We start from the raw sequence: 17,894 nt of genomic DNA, 5'->3' as shown, positions 1-17,894 counted from the left end.
ATTGATTTTTGGTTACTATACCTACCTATACTGACTACATCAGTGTATACTATTACATATGCAATTTACATACAGAGAGTGCATGCTATTAGGGGGCATTTCTCCAGTGCCCACTCTCTCCCCTTTGGAGAGGCGCTAGAGCCCTGGTTTTTGATATACCGGCTTGCTCGTTCTTCCCCTAGTGCACCCTGTCCATCTCCTAATCGGTGGCTGAGCGGGTCACTCCCCCCTTCTTTTTACTGTTCACAGGGAAGGCATAATGTATTGTTACAATCCAAGGGAAAACATTACATATTATATATTTTGAGTCTCAATTTAAAAAAAAAAAATATATATCTTATACTATATTAGTGAAAGCACTGTATGTTTGCCTGCCTGCATGCATGCATGCCTGCCTGCCTGGATGTCCGGTGTCCCTAGGGGAAATCTCATTGGTCCCTTGGCCCGCCCGCCCCCGCACACCTCTCATTGGCCTGAGGCGGAGTGACGGGCCAAGGGACACACACACACACACACAGGGAACACAGGGACACACACACACACAGGGAACACAGGGACACACACACAGGGGGGGACACACAGACACACACACACAGACACACACACACACACACACAGTGACAGACACACACGCACACGCACGCATGCACGCACGCACGCACGCACACACACACACACGCACACACACACACACACACACACACACACAGGGACACAGGGACACACACACACAGTGACAGACACACACACACACACACACACACACACTGTTACATACATTAGCGGGGCTCACAGTGTTAGCAGCACCCGCGCGCACCTCCTCCTCTCCCCGTGTCTCCCGCGCTTTCACCCCGACCCCCCCTCCCCCGGCGCCGCTACAGTCAGCGGGACACACACACTATTATTACCCCTTCAGCGCCCCCCCCCCACCCACCCAGTGTCAGCGGCCGTGCGAGACCCCCCCTCTATATCTCCCACCTCTCCACCCCCCCACACATATACATGCCCCCCCCCCTCCCCGGCGCTACAACTCACGCCTCCCCGGCGGGGGAACAGCCAGTGGCCAGGCAGGCTGCCTCGCGGCGCCGAGTACCCAAGATGGCGGCGCCCGGGACACAGCGGGGGAGCGGCCACAACACGCTGCCTCCCGCCTCAGATCCACGTGGGACCTGCCGGATGGGTGAGTGAGCGGCCTTCACCTCCCCTCTACCCCCCCTTCACCTCCCCTCCACCCCCCCCTCCCCTCCAGTGTCAGTGTCTCCCCGATCCCCCCCCCCGGCGCCGCAACAGTCAGTGGGGGGGGAGCAAGCGAGCGCCCGGGACACAGCGGGAGAGCGGCCACAACACGCTGCCTCCCGCCTCAGATCCACGTGGGACCTGCCGGACGGGTGAGTGAGCGGCCTTCACCTCCCCTCACCCACCCCTCACCCCCCATCAGCTCCCCTCACCCCCTTTCACCTCCCCTCACTCCACTTCTCCCTTCCACCCCCCTCCACCCCCCCTTCACCTCCCCCCCCTTCACCTCCCTTCCACCCCCCCTTCACCTCCCTTCCACTCCCCCCCCTTCACCTCCCCTCCACCCCCCCCTCCACCTCCCCTCCACCTCCCCTTCACCTCCCTTCCACTCCCCCCCCTTCACCTAACCCTCCACCCCCCCCTCCACCTCCCCTCCACCCCCCCTCCACCTCCCCTCCACCCCCCCACCTTCACCTCCCCTCCACCCCCCCCTTCACCTCCCCTCCACCCCCCCTTCCCACCGCCTCCCCCCCCTTCCCACCGCCTCCCCCCCTTCCCACCGCCTTCCCACCGCCTCCCCCCCCTTCCCACCGCCCCCCCCCCCCTTCCCACCGCCTCCCCCCCCTTCCCACCGCCTCCCCCCTTCCCCCCCTTCCCCCCCTTCCCACCGCCTCCCAGCCCCCCTTCCCACCGCCTCCCCCCACCCCTTCCCACCGCCTCCCCCCACCCCTTCCCACCGCCTCCCCCCCCTTCCCACCGCCTCCCCCCCCCCCTTCCCACCGCCTCCCACCCCCCCTTCCCACCGCCTCCCTCCGCCCTCCCCCCCTTCCCCCCCTCCTCTAACCCTTCCCCCCCTCCTCTAACCCTTCCCCCCCTCCTCTAACCCTTCCCCCCCTCCTCTAACCCTTCCCCCCCCTCCTCTAACCCTTCCCCCCCCTCCTCTAACCCTTCCCCCCCCTCCTCTAACCCTTCCCCCCCCTCCTCTAACCCTTCCCCCCCCTCCTCTAACCCTTCCCCCCCCTCCTCTAACCCTTCCCCCCCCTCCTCTAACCCTTCCCCCCCCTCCTCTAACCCTTCCCCCTCCTCCTCTAACCCTTCCCCCCTCCTCCACCCCTTGCCCCCCTCCTCCACCCCTTGCCCCCCTCCTCCACCCCTTGCCCCCCTCCTCCACCCCTTGCCCCCCTCCTCCACCCCCTCCTCCCCTCCTCCACCCCCTCCTCCCCTTCACGCCGCCCTTCGCCTTCATGCCCGCCTTACCGCCTCCCCACCCCCGCCTCTGCCTTTCACCCGCCCTTACTCCGGCCGCCTCTGCCTTTCACCCACCGCCTCACAGCCGCTGCACGCACTCAACAGACACCCGCCACACTCGACACATACCTGCCGCCACACACACCTGCTGCCTCCCGCCCCTACGCACTGACATCACTGACCCACCGCCTCACACCCTAGCAGGACCCCCACTCACAGACAGCACTCACAACCCACGCGCCAGCCGCCGCCTCACACCCTTGCAGGACCCCCACTCACAGACAGCACTCACAACCCACGCACCACCCGCCGCCTCACACCCTAGCAGGACCCCCACTCGCACACAGCACTCACAACCCACGCGCCACCCGCCGCCTCACACCCTAGCAGGACACACGACTCAGATTTTTACATCACTTATGCCACCAAAATATACATTGTACTGTGGTGTGGTTACAATAAACCATTTTTATACAACATCGTATTACATTTTCTTCCATCTTTCTTTTCAATATTATTATCCAACCTTTACAACAAACAGTCACCTATTGTTCCACGATTTATAAATAATACTACCTATTACGCATTTACATCCCGGGCAACGCCGGGTCTCTCAGCTAGTATATATATATATATGTATAATGTTACTTTGAACTAGTTTCTAAGCTGATATTCTCCCTCTAACCACTCTCCATCTCCTCACACCTTATCAGATCTCTTACTCATGTCTTAGTCCCCACTCTCAACCACATCTTCAATTCCTCCCTGACCTCTGGCCCTTTCCCCTCCTCCTTTAAGCATGCGGTGGTTACACCTATTCTCAAAGACAACATAGACCATACGTGCCTTACTTACTACCACCCTGTATCCCTCCTGCCGTTTACCGCCAGACTGCTAGAACGTCTCGTGTTCTCCCGCACAATTAACTTTCTTAACTCCCATGCCCTCCTGGACCTTTTACAATCTGGTCTTCATACAGCTATCTCTCTGTCGGAAAGGAACATTTGGGTGCGGTCATTTTTTTCGGTGACCAACTGGCCGCCGGCGCTTCGCCACAAGTAACCCTGCCGTCGGAGCCGATGCGCCTCTGGAATCTATGCCACCGATCGCTTCTATTACTGTTTTGGGTGGGGTGTTAAATTAAGGGGTTTTAGCGGTTACGGGGTTAATTTCAGGGCTTTAAGCGCTTCGGATAAGGAGTTAATTTATGCGGTTTTAACACTTGGGGTAGAGGCTTAATTTAAAGGGTTTTAGCGGTTAGGGTAGGGGGTTAATTTAAGGGGTTTTAGCGTTTAGGGTATGGGGGTTTAGGGTAAGGGTTTAGGTTTAGGGTAAGGGCTTCGGGTAGAGGGTTTAGCCACTTACCTTAGCGGTGAAGTGGACAGCTGCAGAAGCTTCCGGCGGCGGGGTGACCCACGCCAAAATGGCCACGACCAAATGTCCTTGACTGCTCTCTGCTACTTTTGATACGGTCGGTTCCTCTCTTCTCCGTCATTTTGTAAACTCCCTTGTTATCCGTAAACAAGCTCTATCCTGGTCCTCATCTTCCCTCTCCCATCGCACATTTTCTGTCCCTGTTGCTAACATGTCTTCGTCTCCTGTTAATCCGTCTGCTGGTGTACCTCAAGGCTCTATTCTGGGGCCTCCCCTTTTCGCTCTCTACACAATATCATTTGGTGATCTCATCAACATTTTTGGTCATAGGCATTTCTATGCTGTTGATACTCCGTTATATCTATACACTGCTACCCTCACACCTGCAATCCAAACCCAAGTCTCGGATTGCCTCCTGGCTAGATCCTCATGGATGGCACTCTGCCACCTAAAAAACTTAATATGTGTAAAACTGACCTCCTCATATTTCCCACTAAACCTGGCCTAATATCCCCTTTCTCCATCACAGTAAATGGTACTATCAGCTATCCTGTCACCAAAGCATATTACCTAAGAGTGACATTTGACTCTTTCCTTTCTTCTCCATTCACATTCATGGCATGGCTGAAATGTGTTGCTTCTTCCTCCATAGTATTGCCAAGACCCGCCCATTTTTCTGTCAATAGACTACTGAAACTCTAATGCCTGCCCTTATCCTCTCCCGCCTGGATTATTGTAACATACTGCTAACTGGCCTCCCAACTTTCTCCTTTGCAATCTATCCAAAATACTGCTGTTAGAATAATTTCACTGTCTCCAAAACAGTCTCTGCCCATCTCCTCCTTAAATCCCTCTCTTGGCTTCCCGTCACGTTTAGGATCACCTACAAAAGTTCTCCTCATTACCGTCAAGGGTCTTTACTCATCTGCTCCTCCCTACAGATCAGCTCTGATCTCTTGCTATGCCCCTGCTCATCTCCTGTGCTCTTCCCACAATTGTCTCCTTTCACCTCTACTGCCCTCTCTTGCCTCAAACATTTCTCCCCGCTAACTGTGGAACTCCATCACACCCAGTATACGCCAAGCACCTTCTCTCCCCACCTTTAAGTCAAACGTTAAAACTCACCTCTTAAATGAAGCATTTCAATAGCCTAGACTCATGGCTACTGTCCCACACCCACAGTCGTTCCTACAAACCATGGTGGCCAAGCACTGCCATCTACAGACCTGCTGTCTCTGTAACTCTCCCAGCCTATCACTTAGATTGTAAGCTCTCCGGGGCAGGGATTTCCTTTGCACTTACTGTATTATAAATCCCTGTACTGTATTGTCTCTTTTGTAAAGCGCCGAGAACGCTGTTGGCACTATATAAATAAAGATATACATACTTATGTAATCTCTTAAATGATGAAACAATCATTGAAATGGAAGATAAGATGCCATATTGGTGAATAGTTTCATATCATTGCAACTAATTACGAGTATAGCTGCCGAACATAGATATTATATAAACCTTCTACTTTCCCACCACAGAATATGTTTAATCTTTGCGCTTAAAGAGGCAATCCAAGCGATGCGTTTAAATAAAAATAATAATAATTACAATAGGATTGAAGCAGGCGGTCTCTGGACCTGGACCCCATTCATTTCAGCTCTGGGGACCCCCTGCGTCCCGAGACACAGACCTACGCAGGGGGTGCTGGTAGCCGCTCCTGCTGGCCTAGCTGTGGCTCACATAATGGCGGCTTTAAATGTCCCGCGGGCTAATAGGAAGTCATGATGTCGTCATTCGGTGTGGCTGGTACGGCGGTCTCCGTCTTCTCCCCTGAAGGTTCTACTGTTTCCCCTGCAGGTCCTGAAAAAATGGTCAGGACCTGCAGGGGAAATAGTAGAATTTTAAGGGGAGACGATAGAGACCGCACCACCACACCGCCGGCAAGAGCTGTGAGGGGGGAGGTGACAGTTGTAAGGGGGGAGAGGTAAGAATCGTGAGGGGGGGGGGTAATTTTAATTAAAGTGCGGGCCGAATCTGCTTTCCTTGGAGCAGTTTGGCCCGTTTCCCTTTATAAGTTGTGCAGGCCTCTGCTAATTGAATAGTTTGAGCACTTCCCTCACATGACCTATTGGTGGCGCTACACCATAAGAAAAGGAGAGCGAATAGGAGATAGATGCTGCACCTGTAGATCTGAGTTGTGCATGTATCAGACACTGCGCTGCTCCCCCCAGCTTCGTCATCAGAAATGTCACACACATTCAGCACAGAATTGTCCAGCCCTTTCAGGTGCAGCCTCTTTATCAGCTGCTGTTCGGCTGCTGGATTCTGCTCTTCAATAACGTTACAGTGTTCGGCTTTTCCAAAGTGCTGCAGGAAATACTTTGCTATGATTTCCAACAGTGTTTTCAAGGGTTTTTCGCTTCCCTGAAGAAAGAAAATGACATGATTGTGGAAAAAAAAACCTCCACCGTACAGAATACAGCAAATTAAAATATCACTTGCGAGCACATTCACGTCTCCAGACAGGTCTGCGGCCCTGCTTTTCCCCATTATCTCCTAGTATACAGTGCTTCCACTGCAGCCAGGGATTCTGGGAAATGACATGCAAATGAGCACACAGTGACACGTTTTACTTCAAATCAATTTTAACATGGATCCCTATAAGCTTATGCCTGCGTATTACACAGCTTTCCAGCACAGCCTGCGTTGAAGAAGTGCAGGGCCAGTAACCCTACTCACAGACAGCTTTTTCGACCTTTTGGATCTATTCAGTGTGAGGATTGTTATACTGGCTTTGCAAGCTGTGATAGGTTTACCCAGGCTGTGCTGAAAAGCTGTGTAATGCAGCATGCATAAGCTTATAGGGGTCCATGTTAAAATTGATTTGAAGTAAAATGTGACACTGTGTGCTCATTTGCATGTCCTTACCCAGAATCCCTGGCTGCAGTAGCAGCATTGTACTGTATGCTAGGAGATAATGGGGAAAAGCAGGGTTGCAGACCTGTCTGAGACATGTTTACGTGCTCACAAGTGATCATTTAATTTTATATCATAACATTGTTTTCTTATTTAGCGCTGCCTGTTTACACCGGGCTGTACATAGATTTATGCAGGTACACGTTTCTGACCTGAAGAGCTTACAATCCAAGTAAAGGGTGAACAAGCTCTACTCTTTTACTGTTCAGCCCGGATGATTTCCAAGAGCAACTCAGTAAAACATGTGACAAACTAAAATAATAATAAAGAGCCCCCCCCCCACTGAAAACAAATAAGAGAGGGTGAAGGAGATGGGAAAGAAGATACAAAGCGGTATGGCTACCCAGGTGTTTAATCTATGGTCTACATCAGTTGTGCGCAAACTTTGTCTGCCCCCCCCCCCCTGCCTTTTCTCCATGGCGATGCGTCGCCAGAAGCTGCTGGAGACAGGGTAAGAGGGAGTTACAGAGGCCTTGTGTGCTCCTGCGGCATTTCATTTAAATGTTGTGGGGAAGAGCGCGTGGCCTTTGCAAGAACCGCTCCCTCCCCTCATAAAATTTGGCACCCCCCAGTTTGCGTACCCCTGGTCTACATCACAGGTACTCAACTCCAGTCATCAAGCCCCATCCCCCCTCCCCCCCCAGGTCTTCAGGATATCCCTGCTTCAGCACAGGTGGCTCGGAGGCACCTGTGCTGAAGCAGGGTCTGATTGAGTCACCTGTGCTGAAACTGTGATATCCTGAAAACCTGACCTGTTGTGGGGGGCTTGAGGACAGGAGTTGAGCACCGCTGACCTACATCCTTGATCATGATCGCTTAGTTTATCAATAATAGACTGAGTTTCAGATTGTAAATGACATTTTTAATGAGTGATCTAACCTGCGCTCATCAGAAACTCTTTTGGAAGGGGTGGCACCAGATGTATTTAAATGCTGTATTTTTTTTTTAATCAAATCTGGAAAAAAAGACCCCCAAACTAGGACCTCAATAATTCCACAAGTAAGACAATGAGTACGTCCGTGTTTTACCTGAGGATTTCCCAAAAACGTTGTGCATTATGTCTGCATCATTAAAAAAGACTTTACATTTCAATTTTACTTTGCGTGCCACAGGATACTGTTCTCTATTTGGGTCTAGCTTCTCACTACACTGTAGGTCTTTCCTGCAAATCTTCCCACCATTTTGCCTGCAAATACACCTAATAACGTTCTTTCAAAACAGAAATTGGCTGAATAGTTTAGATATCGCATCTATAAATTTATAAAATTATCATCAAAATACTGTTACGCGTCAATTTAAATCATACCTTATACTTGTCAATCAAAATGATTGATTAAAGAACAACATTTCTTGGATAAGAAGTCTATTCTGTATTTTGTTTACCTTGTTCTCTTTGTACAGAGAATCCAAATGCAGAACAGCCCGAAGCTCGTTTCGGTTGGTGATGCTTTGGTGATTGCGTGGGAGTTCCTCATCCAGCATTGAACTGGTCTTTTTTAAGCCCTAATGAAAAGAGTGACAACAAGCAATTAAAGGGTAGTATTGTTTAATGCACAAATGCCGCACCTTAGAGCAATGTGCTGCATGTATATTTTGGCAGCAAATCCGTTCAAAATTATTAGACAAACTTTGGCGTTTCTCACAATTGTCTGGAGTTTGTCACGATAGTCTCCTAATGCAGTCAACCCTTCTTTCAGCGGCAACGTTGTGGTGGTCGGCAACACACAACATCGACTTCAAAAGGTATTGCTATGGACTCTATGGGGCTTCTGCAACAAAGTGCACGAACACACAGAAACTTGACAAATATAAACGTTTCTGTGCGTTGGTGCCGAATCAGCACTGTCACGCTTCACTGTAAGCCCCTATGTTGATGCTTCTGTATTTCATATTCAGGCAATTTTTATTTTAACCTCTTTAACCCCTTTAGTGCCCTATGGATGTCCAACGTACATCATGAAAGCCTGCACCCTGAAGTAGGCATTTCAAAAGAGACAAGTTTTTCTGCATCACATTCAGAGATTTAAAGTACCTCTACACTTAGATTTTCTTTGTGTGTTTTTGTTTCCCCCTCATACTCCTCATGGAATCTGTGAAACATATTCAACTACCTGGGACAAGTAGAGACGAATCCCACCAGAGGGTTTGAGCAGGGGGTTTACAATTTATTTTGTTTGTATTTGTACGAGTATTTTGATTCATTCACATTTGTGATATACAGGCATACCCCGCCTTAACGTACGCAATGGGACCGGAGCATGTATGTAAAGCGAAAATGTACTTAAAATGAAGCACTACCTTTTCCCCACTTATTGATGCATGTACTGTACTGCAATCGTCATAACTGATGTAAATAACGCATTTGAAACAGGCTCTATAGTCTCCCCACTTGCGCACAGCTTTGGTACAGGTAGGGAACCGGTATTGCTGTTCAGGACGTACTGACAGGCGCATGCGTGAGCTGCCGTTTGCCTATTGGGCGATATGTACTTACTCACGAGTGTACTTAAAGTGAGTGTACTTAAAGCGGGGTATGCCTGTATATTCATTTATCCTCACAATTAAGTTAGGATCACAGACTAAGTTTTTTTGCGCCTAATTTCACTTTGTACTAGTAAAAGGCAGGAGGGAGACAGGTCGATAATTAGAAAGACAAGTAGGGTCAAGCGTGCTGTTTTTGAGTAATGGTATAACGGTTGCATGCTTGAAGGAGGAGGGAAAGGTACCAGAGTAGAGGGAGGAGTTAAAAATGTGTGTGAGCATAGGGATTATAGTAGGAGCAAGAGGTTTTAGGAGATGGGAGGAAATGGTTCAAGAGGGCAAGTGGAAGAGGGAGACTAGGAGACAGCAGTGACACATCCTTCTCTGAGACAGCAGAAAGAGAGTCAAGGAAGGCAGGAGGAGAGTTAGGAAGCGGTGTAGGATGAGAGGGGGTGTTCTGACGTATGGATTTCACCTTCTCCTTAAAATCAGTCAGCAAAGCCCTGAGGTGAGATGGAGGGAGAAGAAGAGGCAGCTGAGGGTGGTCTGAGAAGGGAGTCAAAGACAGAGAAGAGTTGGTGTGGGTTAGATTTGTGCGTGTTGGTTAGTGAAGAAAAGTAGGTTTGTTTAGCCTGAGAGATGGCAGAGTTGAAACAGGATAGCATACATTTGTAGTGAAGGAAGTCTGCGAGAGTGTGAGATTTCCTCCAGAGGCGTTCAGAGGAACGAGTGCAGGAACGCAGCATGCTGTGTGGGAATTTAGCCAGGGTCTGGGGTTAGAAGGGCGAGGACGGCAGAGAGAAAGCGGGGCAGATCAGATGCATTGTAAGGAACCCCACCCCTCTCTACAGATGCAGCGGCCGTTATTCGAACATATCACGGAGCGGTTTTCGTGTGCTCTGCAGTTCTCCACGCGGCCAATCACACGGTTGATTTGTTTGAATTTCATGGATCCCGATTTCTTTGGGTGCAATTCTTCGCGTTTCCGTGGCAGAAATGAATGAATTGTAATGGGTACAGTACAGTAATGTGTCAATTTGCAGGTGTTTAAAAACCAGAACACTAAAATTCCATATTCTGCACTCGCTAAAACACGAGTCAACACGCGGTACTGACGCGCCATGACATGGGTATTCCAAGGTATACAACACGTGGTACTGACGCGCCATGACATGGGTATTCCAAGGTATACAATACGCGGTAATGACGCGCCATGACATGGGTATTCCAAGGTATACAACACGTGGTAATGACGCGCCATGACATGGGTATTCCGAGGTATACAACACGTGGTAATGACACGTCATGACATGGGTATTCCGAGGTATACAACGCGCAGTAATGATGCGCCATGACATGGGTATTCCAAGGTATACAACACGCGGTAATGACGCGCCATGACATGGGTATTCCGAGGTATACAGCACGCGGTAATGACGCGCCATGACATGGGTATTCCGAGGTATACAACACGCGGTAATGACGCGCCATGACATGGGTATTCCAAGGTATACAGCACGCGGTAATGACGCGCCATGACATGGGTATTCCGAGGTATACAACACGTGGTAATGACGCGCCATGACATGGGTATTCCAAGTTATACAACACGCGGTAATGACGCGCCATGACATGGGTATTCCGAGGTATACAACACGCGGTAATGACGCGGCATGACATGGGTATTCCGAGGTATACAACACGCGGTAATGACGCGCCATGACATGGGTATTCCGAGGTATACAACACGCGGTAATGACGCGCCATGACATGCGTATTCCGAGGTACACAACACGTGATATGTTCCAATAACGGCCGCTGCATCTGTAATAGCGTTTCTGATTTCAGAAAATAATAAATCAGATGCATTGCAAATTGTTCTGTGTCAAACGACCTGAAAATTGCAGGGAACAAAGACTTCAAGGGTGTACTGGGAACCCGAGGGCTCCTAGGAACTCCTGTTGAAAAACACTGGGTTATACAATGCTGTTTTACTTTACCAATACTGTAGATGAAAGATTTAAATTCAGCCTCTGCTGGCTCATGCAAAATTCAGCTTTTTGCTCTATTAATTTCCGTATCTTTTACATTCAGCGGCATTTAATTCCAGCGCAGAATTTACCTTTAAGCCTCTATGAATTACAGAAACCTTTCTTTTCAGCCTCTTATAAAGTCAAATTAATTTCAGCATCAAATAATTACAACAGCCTTCATTTTACTTATAGACCTCCTTCCAGTAATATTTACTTTTGACCACCATCACAGTAATATTTACTTTCAGTGCATTTATTTCTATAAATAATTAACTAATTATACAGAGCATCATTACAGTGCCTTCTACAGTGCACGCTTCGGCGTGCGCTGTGCGTACAAGCACCGCCCCCCAATCTCGGACTGGGACCAGTAAGCACGCGCGGAAAGTGCAAAAAAATTGTATATGCAACTTGCGACAGAGGCATGGCCACCCCCCCCCCCCTCCCGGCGGTTCAGCCAATGAGGGCGAACCAGCCGTGTGAGGTCATGGCCACGCCCCTGGAAAATCCCAGCAACACACCTGTCACAAACTCCTGCTTCTTCTCTGGGACCGCAGATCGCGGTGAAGCGCTGTGCACAGCGCTTCACCACCATCTTGGGAGAGATTGCGACGGGAGGGGGCGTGGCGGGGATTTTGCAGGGGCGTGGTCATGACCTCACGCGGCTGGTTCGCACTCATTGGCTGAACCACCGGCGGGGGCGCGGCCACGCCTACGTCGCAAGTTCCAAATACAATTTTTTGTATTTGAGAAAACTTGCCAAATGCGCGCTGAGGTAGGTACTGGGCCCGGTCTGATTGGGGGGCGGTGCTTGTACGCACAGCGCACGCCAGAACACACTGGGACCGTTTTTTTTTTTTTTAAATCAATATACCTTTTGCAACTTAAAGCGTTTGATAAACACCTCCCCCTACATCACACCAGCTCACATAGGCCCACATTCACTAAACGGTGCTGCGCTTTACATAAATTGGAGGTAGGACGTGCGGAAGCTTAGCACCCTTCAGTGAATATGGGCCAAACTTCACATTGTCATTCCTCGGAACAACCCATTTGCTGACAATGTAAGCGAGTCAATTATATGGCAATAAATGATCGGGCCTGGTGGCGAGGGACAAATTCTGGGACAACAAGTAGAAGGTCCGTTTAAAAGTAAGTGCACAGCAATGGGAAGATAGCACAATCATTACATACATATACGCACACAGCCCAATCATTATATACACACACCCATACACAGCACAATCATTATACATACACACATACACAGCACAATCATTATACAATACACACCACAATCATTATACAGAGCTCAATCATTACATACACACACCGAGCCCAATCATTACTTACACACTTAGGGCTGTTATATAGTGTCTGCGGCCGTGCGCGCGTGCTTGTTCGAAGGCGCGTGCACGTGCCGCATGCTTTTTGTAAGTATACAGAGAGCTGTGAAGGTACAGAGTGTGTGTGTGTGTGTGTGTAATTTATTATTAATTTTTAAAAAATAACATATTTATTACATTTGTGCAGGCACACAAATACATACACACACACACACACACACACACACACGTATACATATACACACACACATATACATACATTCAGCGCCGGTAGCAGCGCGAAATGATGATTTTCGTCATCTTCTCCGCTGTCTGTCGGCTCCCCACTCCCTGCCGCGCGCGGCGCCATTATAGAAAGGCTGACTAATGTCAGCCAACTAAAATTCCGCGCGCACGCCAGGCACTATAGAACGTGCCTTAGGCCAAGTCCCCGCTAGCGCTGAGCGGGCTGCGCTTGCGGCGGGGACTTACATATATAGATATATGTAGACATATATAGATATATGTAAGTCCCCACTCACGCCGTGCGTGCGGCGCCCGTGTGTGGACACACACGCTCACCCTCGATCGGCGCTTAGGTAAACAAACAAACCTATACTTACAAGCGCGCGCAACTACCCGCAATGACCCCCCTCCCTCCCACACGTACAATAGGAGACCCAGCGCCCATGCTTGGAGCGCGCTAAACGCTAGCGGGGACTCAGCCTTACACACACCCCAATCATTTTATAGAGAGCTCAATCATTACACACAGCCCAACAATCATTACACACACACAGCCCAATCACACACACACACACAACGCAATCATTACACACACAGCACAATCATTACACACACAGCACAATCACCACACACACACACACAGCCCAATCATTACACACACACACAGCCCAATCACACACACACACACACACACACAGCCCAATCACACACACCGCCCAATCATTACACACACAGCACAATCACCACAAACACACACACACAGCCCAATCATTACACACACACATACACACACACAAACTCAGCCCAATCAATCATTACACTCACACTACTGTGCAGCTCATCACAATGACACAGACACACACCATAAGATGCACAGACCTTTCTGCCGAGGAATTCTCTCACTAGCGATGACGCCACTTCCCCCACACAGGCTGCGTGCTGCATGGTGCTGTGCTCAGGCAGGGTGACCCCTCTCTCCCCCCTCTCCCCTCTCACACACACAGTGCTCAGGCAGGGTGGGCAGCCCCTTCTCTCTCCCTCTCACACACAGTGCTCGGGCCTGCACCGTCACGCTGAGGCAGCCTGTTCAGGCCCGGTTGGGAGCGTGGTTACCATAGCAACAAAGAGCCCTGTGCTAGCTAACTCCTCCTCACGTCCAACAGACTGTGGGGGCTGCACTTCCTGCCTGTTACTATGTGTGGCTGGGAATGTGACACTGTGTGTGGGTATCACTGTATTTGGGTGTTCACCTCTTCAGTTCACAGCTGCATTATGATTGTTAACCTATTCAGTGCCGTATTGTCTAGCAGTGATGTGTCTGAAAGCAAAGGGACATTTTGAGATGTGTTTATCTGGAAGTAATACATATTGCAGAAAACCCCACACAATTCATTCTGACCATCCAAAATGTATTACTCCATATAATCCAGCAGCCCATTCTATCAAGGGGGCATTGTGACCTCCTGTTGAGGTTATTATTATTTACAAAAAAAGCAAAGAACATAAAGAGAGTACTAGCACCGAGGAGACTCGCAGAGATCAGAGACCATCCCTCAGCACATTTGAATGGGCATTGCCTATGCAGCAGAAGTGGGTGCATGACGTGCACGCATCTAAAGCCTTTGGATATGTTCTGTTCACTTACCAATGTAGCCCTATATAATTTTGGGGTTACATGCCTCTTTCCTCCTGTGCAGTAAACCCTGTTAAGAGGGCAGGTTTGCCAGGAGTAATCATGAGGTTTGCCCTCATCCCCTGTGAGGTGTAGTGTGTAGCAAAGGAAGTGACAGCATGCTCTTTGTCCACTTACAGTGACACAGGGGTGGTGCCTACTGGAGCTATATATTACGCATCACTTCCTAAAGTTAGTTGGTCTGTCAGTGTCTGTTCACTGTGACAGTCAGTGTTCAGTGAGAGTTGCAGAGTGTGTGACTATCTGACCCAACACAGTGCCAGGGCTCTGGCAAGGATTGTGGCCCTCCCTTAGTGGAGAGGTGGGCAGACTATTCACCTTACTCTATTAGAGAGTAAGGGAAGAGCAAGGACAGCTTCTAGGGCCCTGACTAGGAGTGGTGTCCAGGGACTTCTTTGAGGTGGGCAACCTTGAACATGTGCGGCTAAAGACCGGTCGCCATGAGGGGCAGTCTGCCTATGAAGATGTCAATAAAGATTGCCCTGTTTAAAAGAACCTTCTTGCCTGAGACTGGAGTCATTCAGGGAGAAGCTGAACCCAGGGGTTCTCTTCCAGAGACCCCTCCCTGCTGTCGTGGGGACCTGGAAGATATGGAGGTGCTGTACCAAAAGTGAGTAGATCTCAACACTAACTCACGAGCCAGTCCTGGTGAATTCCCCTATACCATCAAGCGGGAGACTCAGGAGTCCTGTAAGCCAGCAGGTGCACCACACTACATGACATGTAGCTGTTTCCTCACATAGGGGCCAATATGAGATTGGGTGGGGGTACAACCGTTACACCAACAAAACTGTTCACAAAGTTGAAGGTCGCATGGACTGCCTGTCCACTCATGTAGTATACTGTACATGGTTTCCCGTCCTTGTGGTCCCCAGTATGTGGGACGTACCACAAGGACTTTGAGCACTAGATTTGTAGAGCACCAACGGAATGTCATTCATGGTAACAACACACAAAAATAACAATTATTATAACAGAAGTTTAACAAAAAGGCAAAATAACCAACTTTATTTTTAGTTGTTTTCCATGCACTTTTTGATATTTTAATTCTCACTTATTAAAGCTTGCAGTAGCGTTCACATGGCAACTGCTGCTGTTTTTATTCTCATTTTCCCTACTGAAGTAGGCAGCACAGAGGCAGACAAGAAAGGCTTTAATCAGAGAAAACGTCTTCTCAAATAAGGTTTTTTGAAATCCACTTATGTCACTGAGAGAGGCTTAGCAGCCATATTAATTGACTAATAATTAACACTAATAATACGTGAACAGGGAAAAATCTAGTCAGGCAGGGTTTCCACCTTCTATTAAAGGCTAACCCGGAGATATAAATCTTTAAAAATGTTCCTTTTGTTATATATTTGTAGCCGTGTCCCCTCTTACCTCCGGTGCTGGGGAACAGGACGGTTGAGGTGTATGGGAGTGGCGGAGCTCCGCAGAGAACCCGGCAAGCGGGGGCCGCCATCTTGCAGTGCGCAAATGCAGCCGTGTGCATGTGCAGAGAGGCGAGAAGTTGCGGGGGGCATTGTAGGTTCGCGCATGCGCAGTGGTGTCTTTTTGCTTGCGCAGTCCCCACAGTTGTGGTGGCCATCTTTGGAGAGGCTCCACAAGGGACTACATGTCCCAGGAGCCTGAGGGCCATGCAAATAGAATGTTCAGACAGTTTGGCAGTTACAGGCAGTTGCTGGAGTGCTGGCAGTTACTGGCAGTTGGAAGGAGAGAACCGTTGAGGTAATGTCCAGGGAGCAGTGCTCCCCTGGACTAGGTTTGCCCCTTAAATCCCAGCTAAGTCCTAAGTCCCCTTTTAGATTGTGGCTGCTATAGGGAAGACCCAAGAGAGGGGGTAGCACCAGCGAAGAGACACCACACGGTGAGCTGCGGCCTGAGATCAGACCACAGGTCAGAGAGAGGATTTAGTAGATGTTGTGGGATCAGACGGATCCTTTTTGCTCATCCAGTGGTACCTGGGTACAGGAGTGCCCAGGGAGGTTCACAGGGGTAGCGCTACTCCCTACACGTGGGTGTGACTGACTCGCATTGGAGAGGACACCAGGGATATTGGTGCCACGCACCCTAGGTACTTTGGGGAACACTCACCCAGTGTTATTGTATTGTGTGTTATATTGTATGGTACTGTTATATTGTTATTCTATTGTCAGTAAACCAATTGTTATATACTGGTGTGTGTATCATTTCACTGTAAGTGGTCCTTAAAGGGGTTATCCCGCTGCGCTGGGATCCCTCTCAGGTGGAGGCGCTGCACCGAGGAGAACGAGAGCTCACCCCAGGCTCCCAGCTGGGGAGGCTCAGGTCTTCTGTGAGCCACAGGTAACGGCAGCACACATAGTTCCCTTAGACACGGGGAAAGGGGGTTAAATAATTATTTAGCTTACCTTCGGCTGTGGCGGCGTCTCCCTGCATCCTCTCGGCAACAGCATCCTCCCCTCCAAATCCCATCAACATGGCTCCGCAATGTCATGTGACGCCCATTGCCATGACAACGGGATGCCTTATGGCGCCAAGATGTAGTAAGTGTCATAGAAGCGCCGCGCCATTTGACATCAGCTCAGTCGATGGGCCACCACTTACCAGAAAAGGCATAGAGAACTTACAGTACTCCAAGAAATAAAATGTTCTTTCCATCAAGAGATGCAAGCTTACATCACAGAGGTAAAAACAAAGACGTGAGACCCATGAAAGAACAGACACTAATGATAAAAAACGGAGGACATAATACAATATCAGCAGGAGACAGACACGGAGATAAGATACGTACGCCACAAGGTAATGACACTGCAGGACGATTCGGAAAACCTTTCCCACAGAAACAAACTAAGACTGCGGGGGATACCAGAAATGTTAAGCCCGACCCAACTACAAGACTATACCACCACCCCGTTTAAGGTTATCCTCCCAGACAAAACCAAGGAGCACTTACTGATTGATAGGGCAATGATCCTACTGCACGCAAACAAGTCTTTCTTTATGGGGCCTATTCAATATGTGTAAGGAATCGGGGGTAACGTCCGCCACGACGTGACCCCTCCTTACCTCCCACGGGACCCACAACCGCCGCCGCATCTCCCCTTCGGCAGGATCCCTGCCGTGGTGCCGCTTACCCGCTCCCGTCACATAGGTGGCCGCCATCTTACCGGGACGCGTGCAACTCGCTCTTACAGAGCGCTCGTCTCCGGCTATAATTTATGCACCACCTCTGACTCCACCCCCCGGCATCCGCGCTGGCCACGCTCACCGGCACAGGTGATCACTAAAAACAAACACACTGCCTTC

The 17,894-nt window shown here is 49.7% G+C and overlaps 1 protein-coding gene across 7 annotated transcripts in view; it reads right to left on the bottom strand.

The window, feature by feature from the left end:
• The window catches only part of MINDY4 (MINDY lysine 48 deubiquitinase 4), a 130,516-nt gene extending 114,302 nt beyond the window's left edge, over nucleotides 1-16,214 (bottom strand). The window contains exons 1-4 of one of the 7 annotated variants that reach the window (XM_075587958.1): nucleotides 13,793-14,085; nucleotides 8,472-8,597; nucleotides 8,212-8,331; nucleotides 6,035-6,276 (exon numbers count right to left, since the gene is read on the bottom strand). In XM_075587958.1, the coding sequence (XP_075444073.1) occupies nucleotides 6,035-6,276; nucleotides 8,212-8,310 (341 nt within the window). In that variant the 5' untranslated portion in view covers nucleotides 8,311-8,331; nucleotides 8,472-8,597; nucleotides 13,793-14,085. Of the gene's footprint in view, nucleotides 1-6,034; nucleotides 6,277-8,211; nucleotides 8,332-8,471; nucleotides 8,598-13,792; nucleotides 14,089-14,558; nucleotides 14,674-15,986 lie in introns of those variants that run through there. The other 6 variants (XM_075587964.1, XM_075587961.1, XM_075587957.1 and 3 more) reach the window with 6 other exon arrangements.
• Nucleotides 16,215-17,894: the final 1,680 nt, after the last annotated feature.

This window comes from Ascaphus truei, chromosome 2 (assembly GCF_040206685.1).
Source record: "Ascaphus truei isolate aAscTru1 chromosome 2, aAscTru1.hap1, whole genome shotgun sequence".
Taxonomy (NCBI): domain Eukaryota; kingdom Metazoa; phylum Chordata; class Amphibia; order Anura; family Ascaphidae; genus Ascaphus; species Ascaphus truei.
The sequence above is the reverse complement of the archived record's forward strand: the minus strand, read 5'-3'. Positions and strand labels throughout refer to the sequence as shown.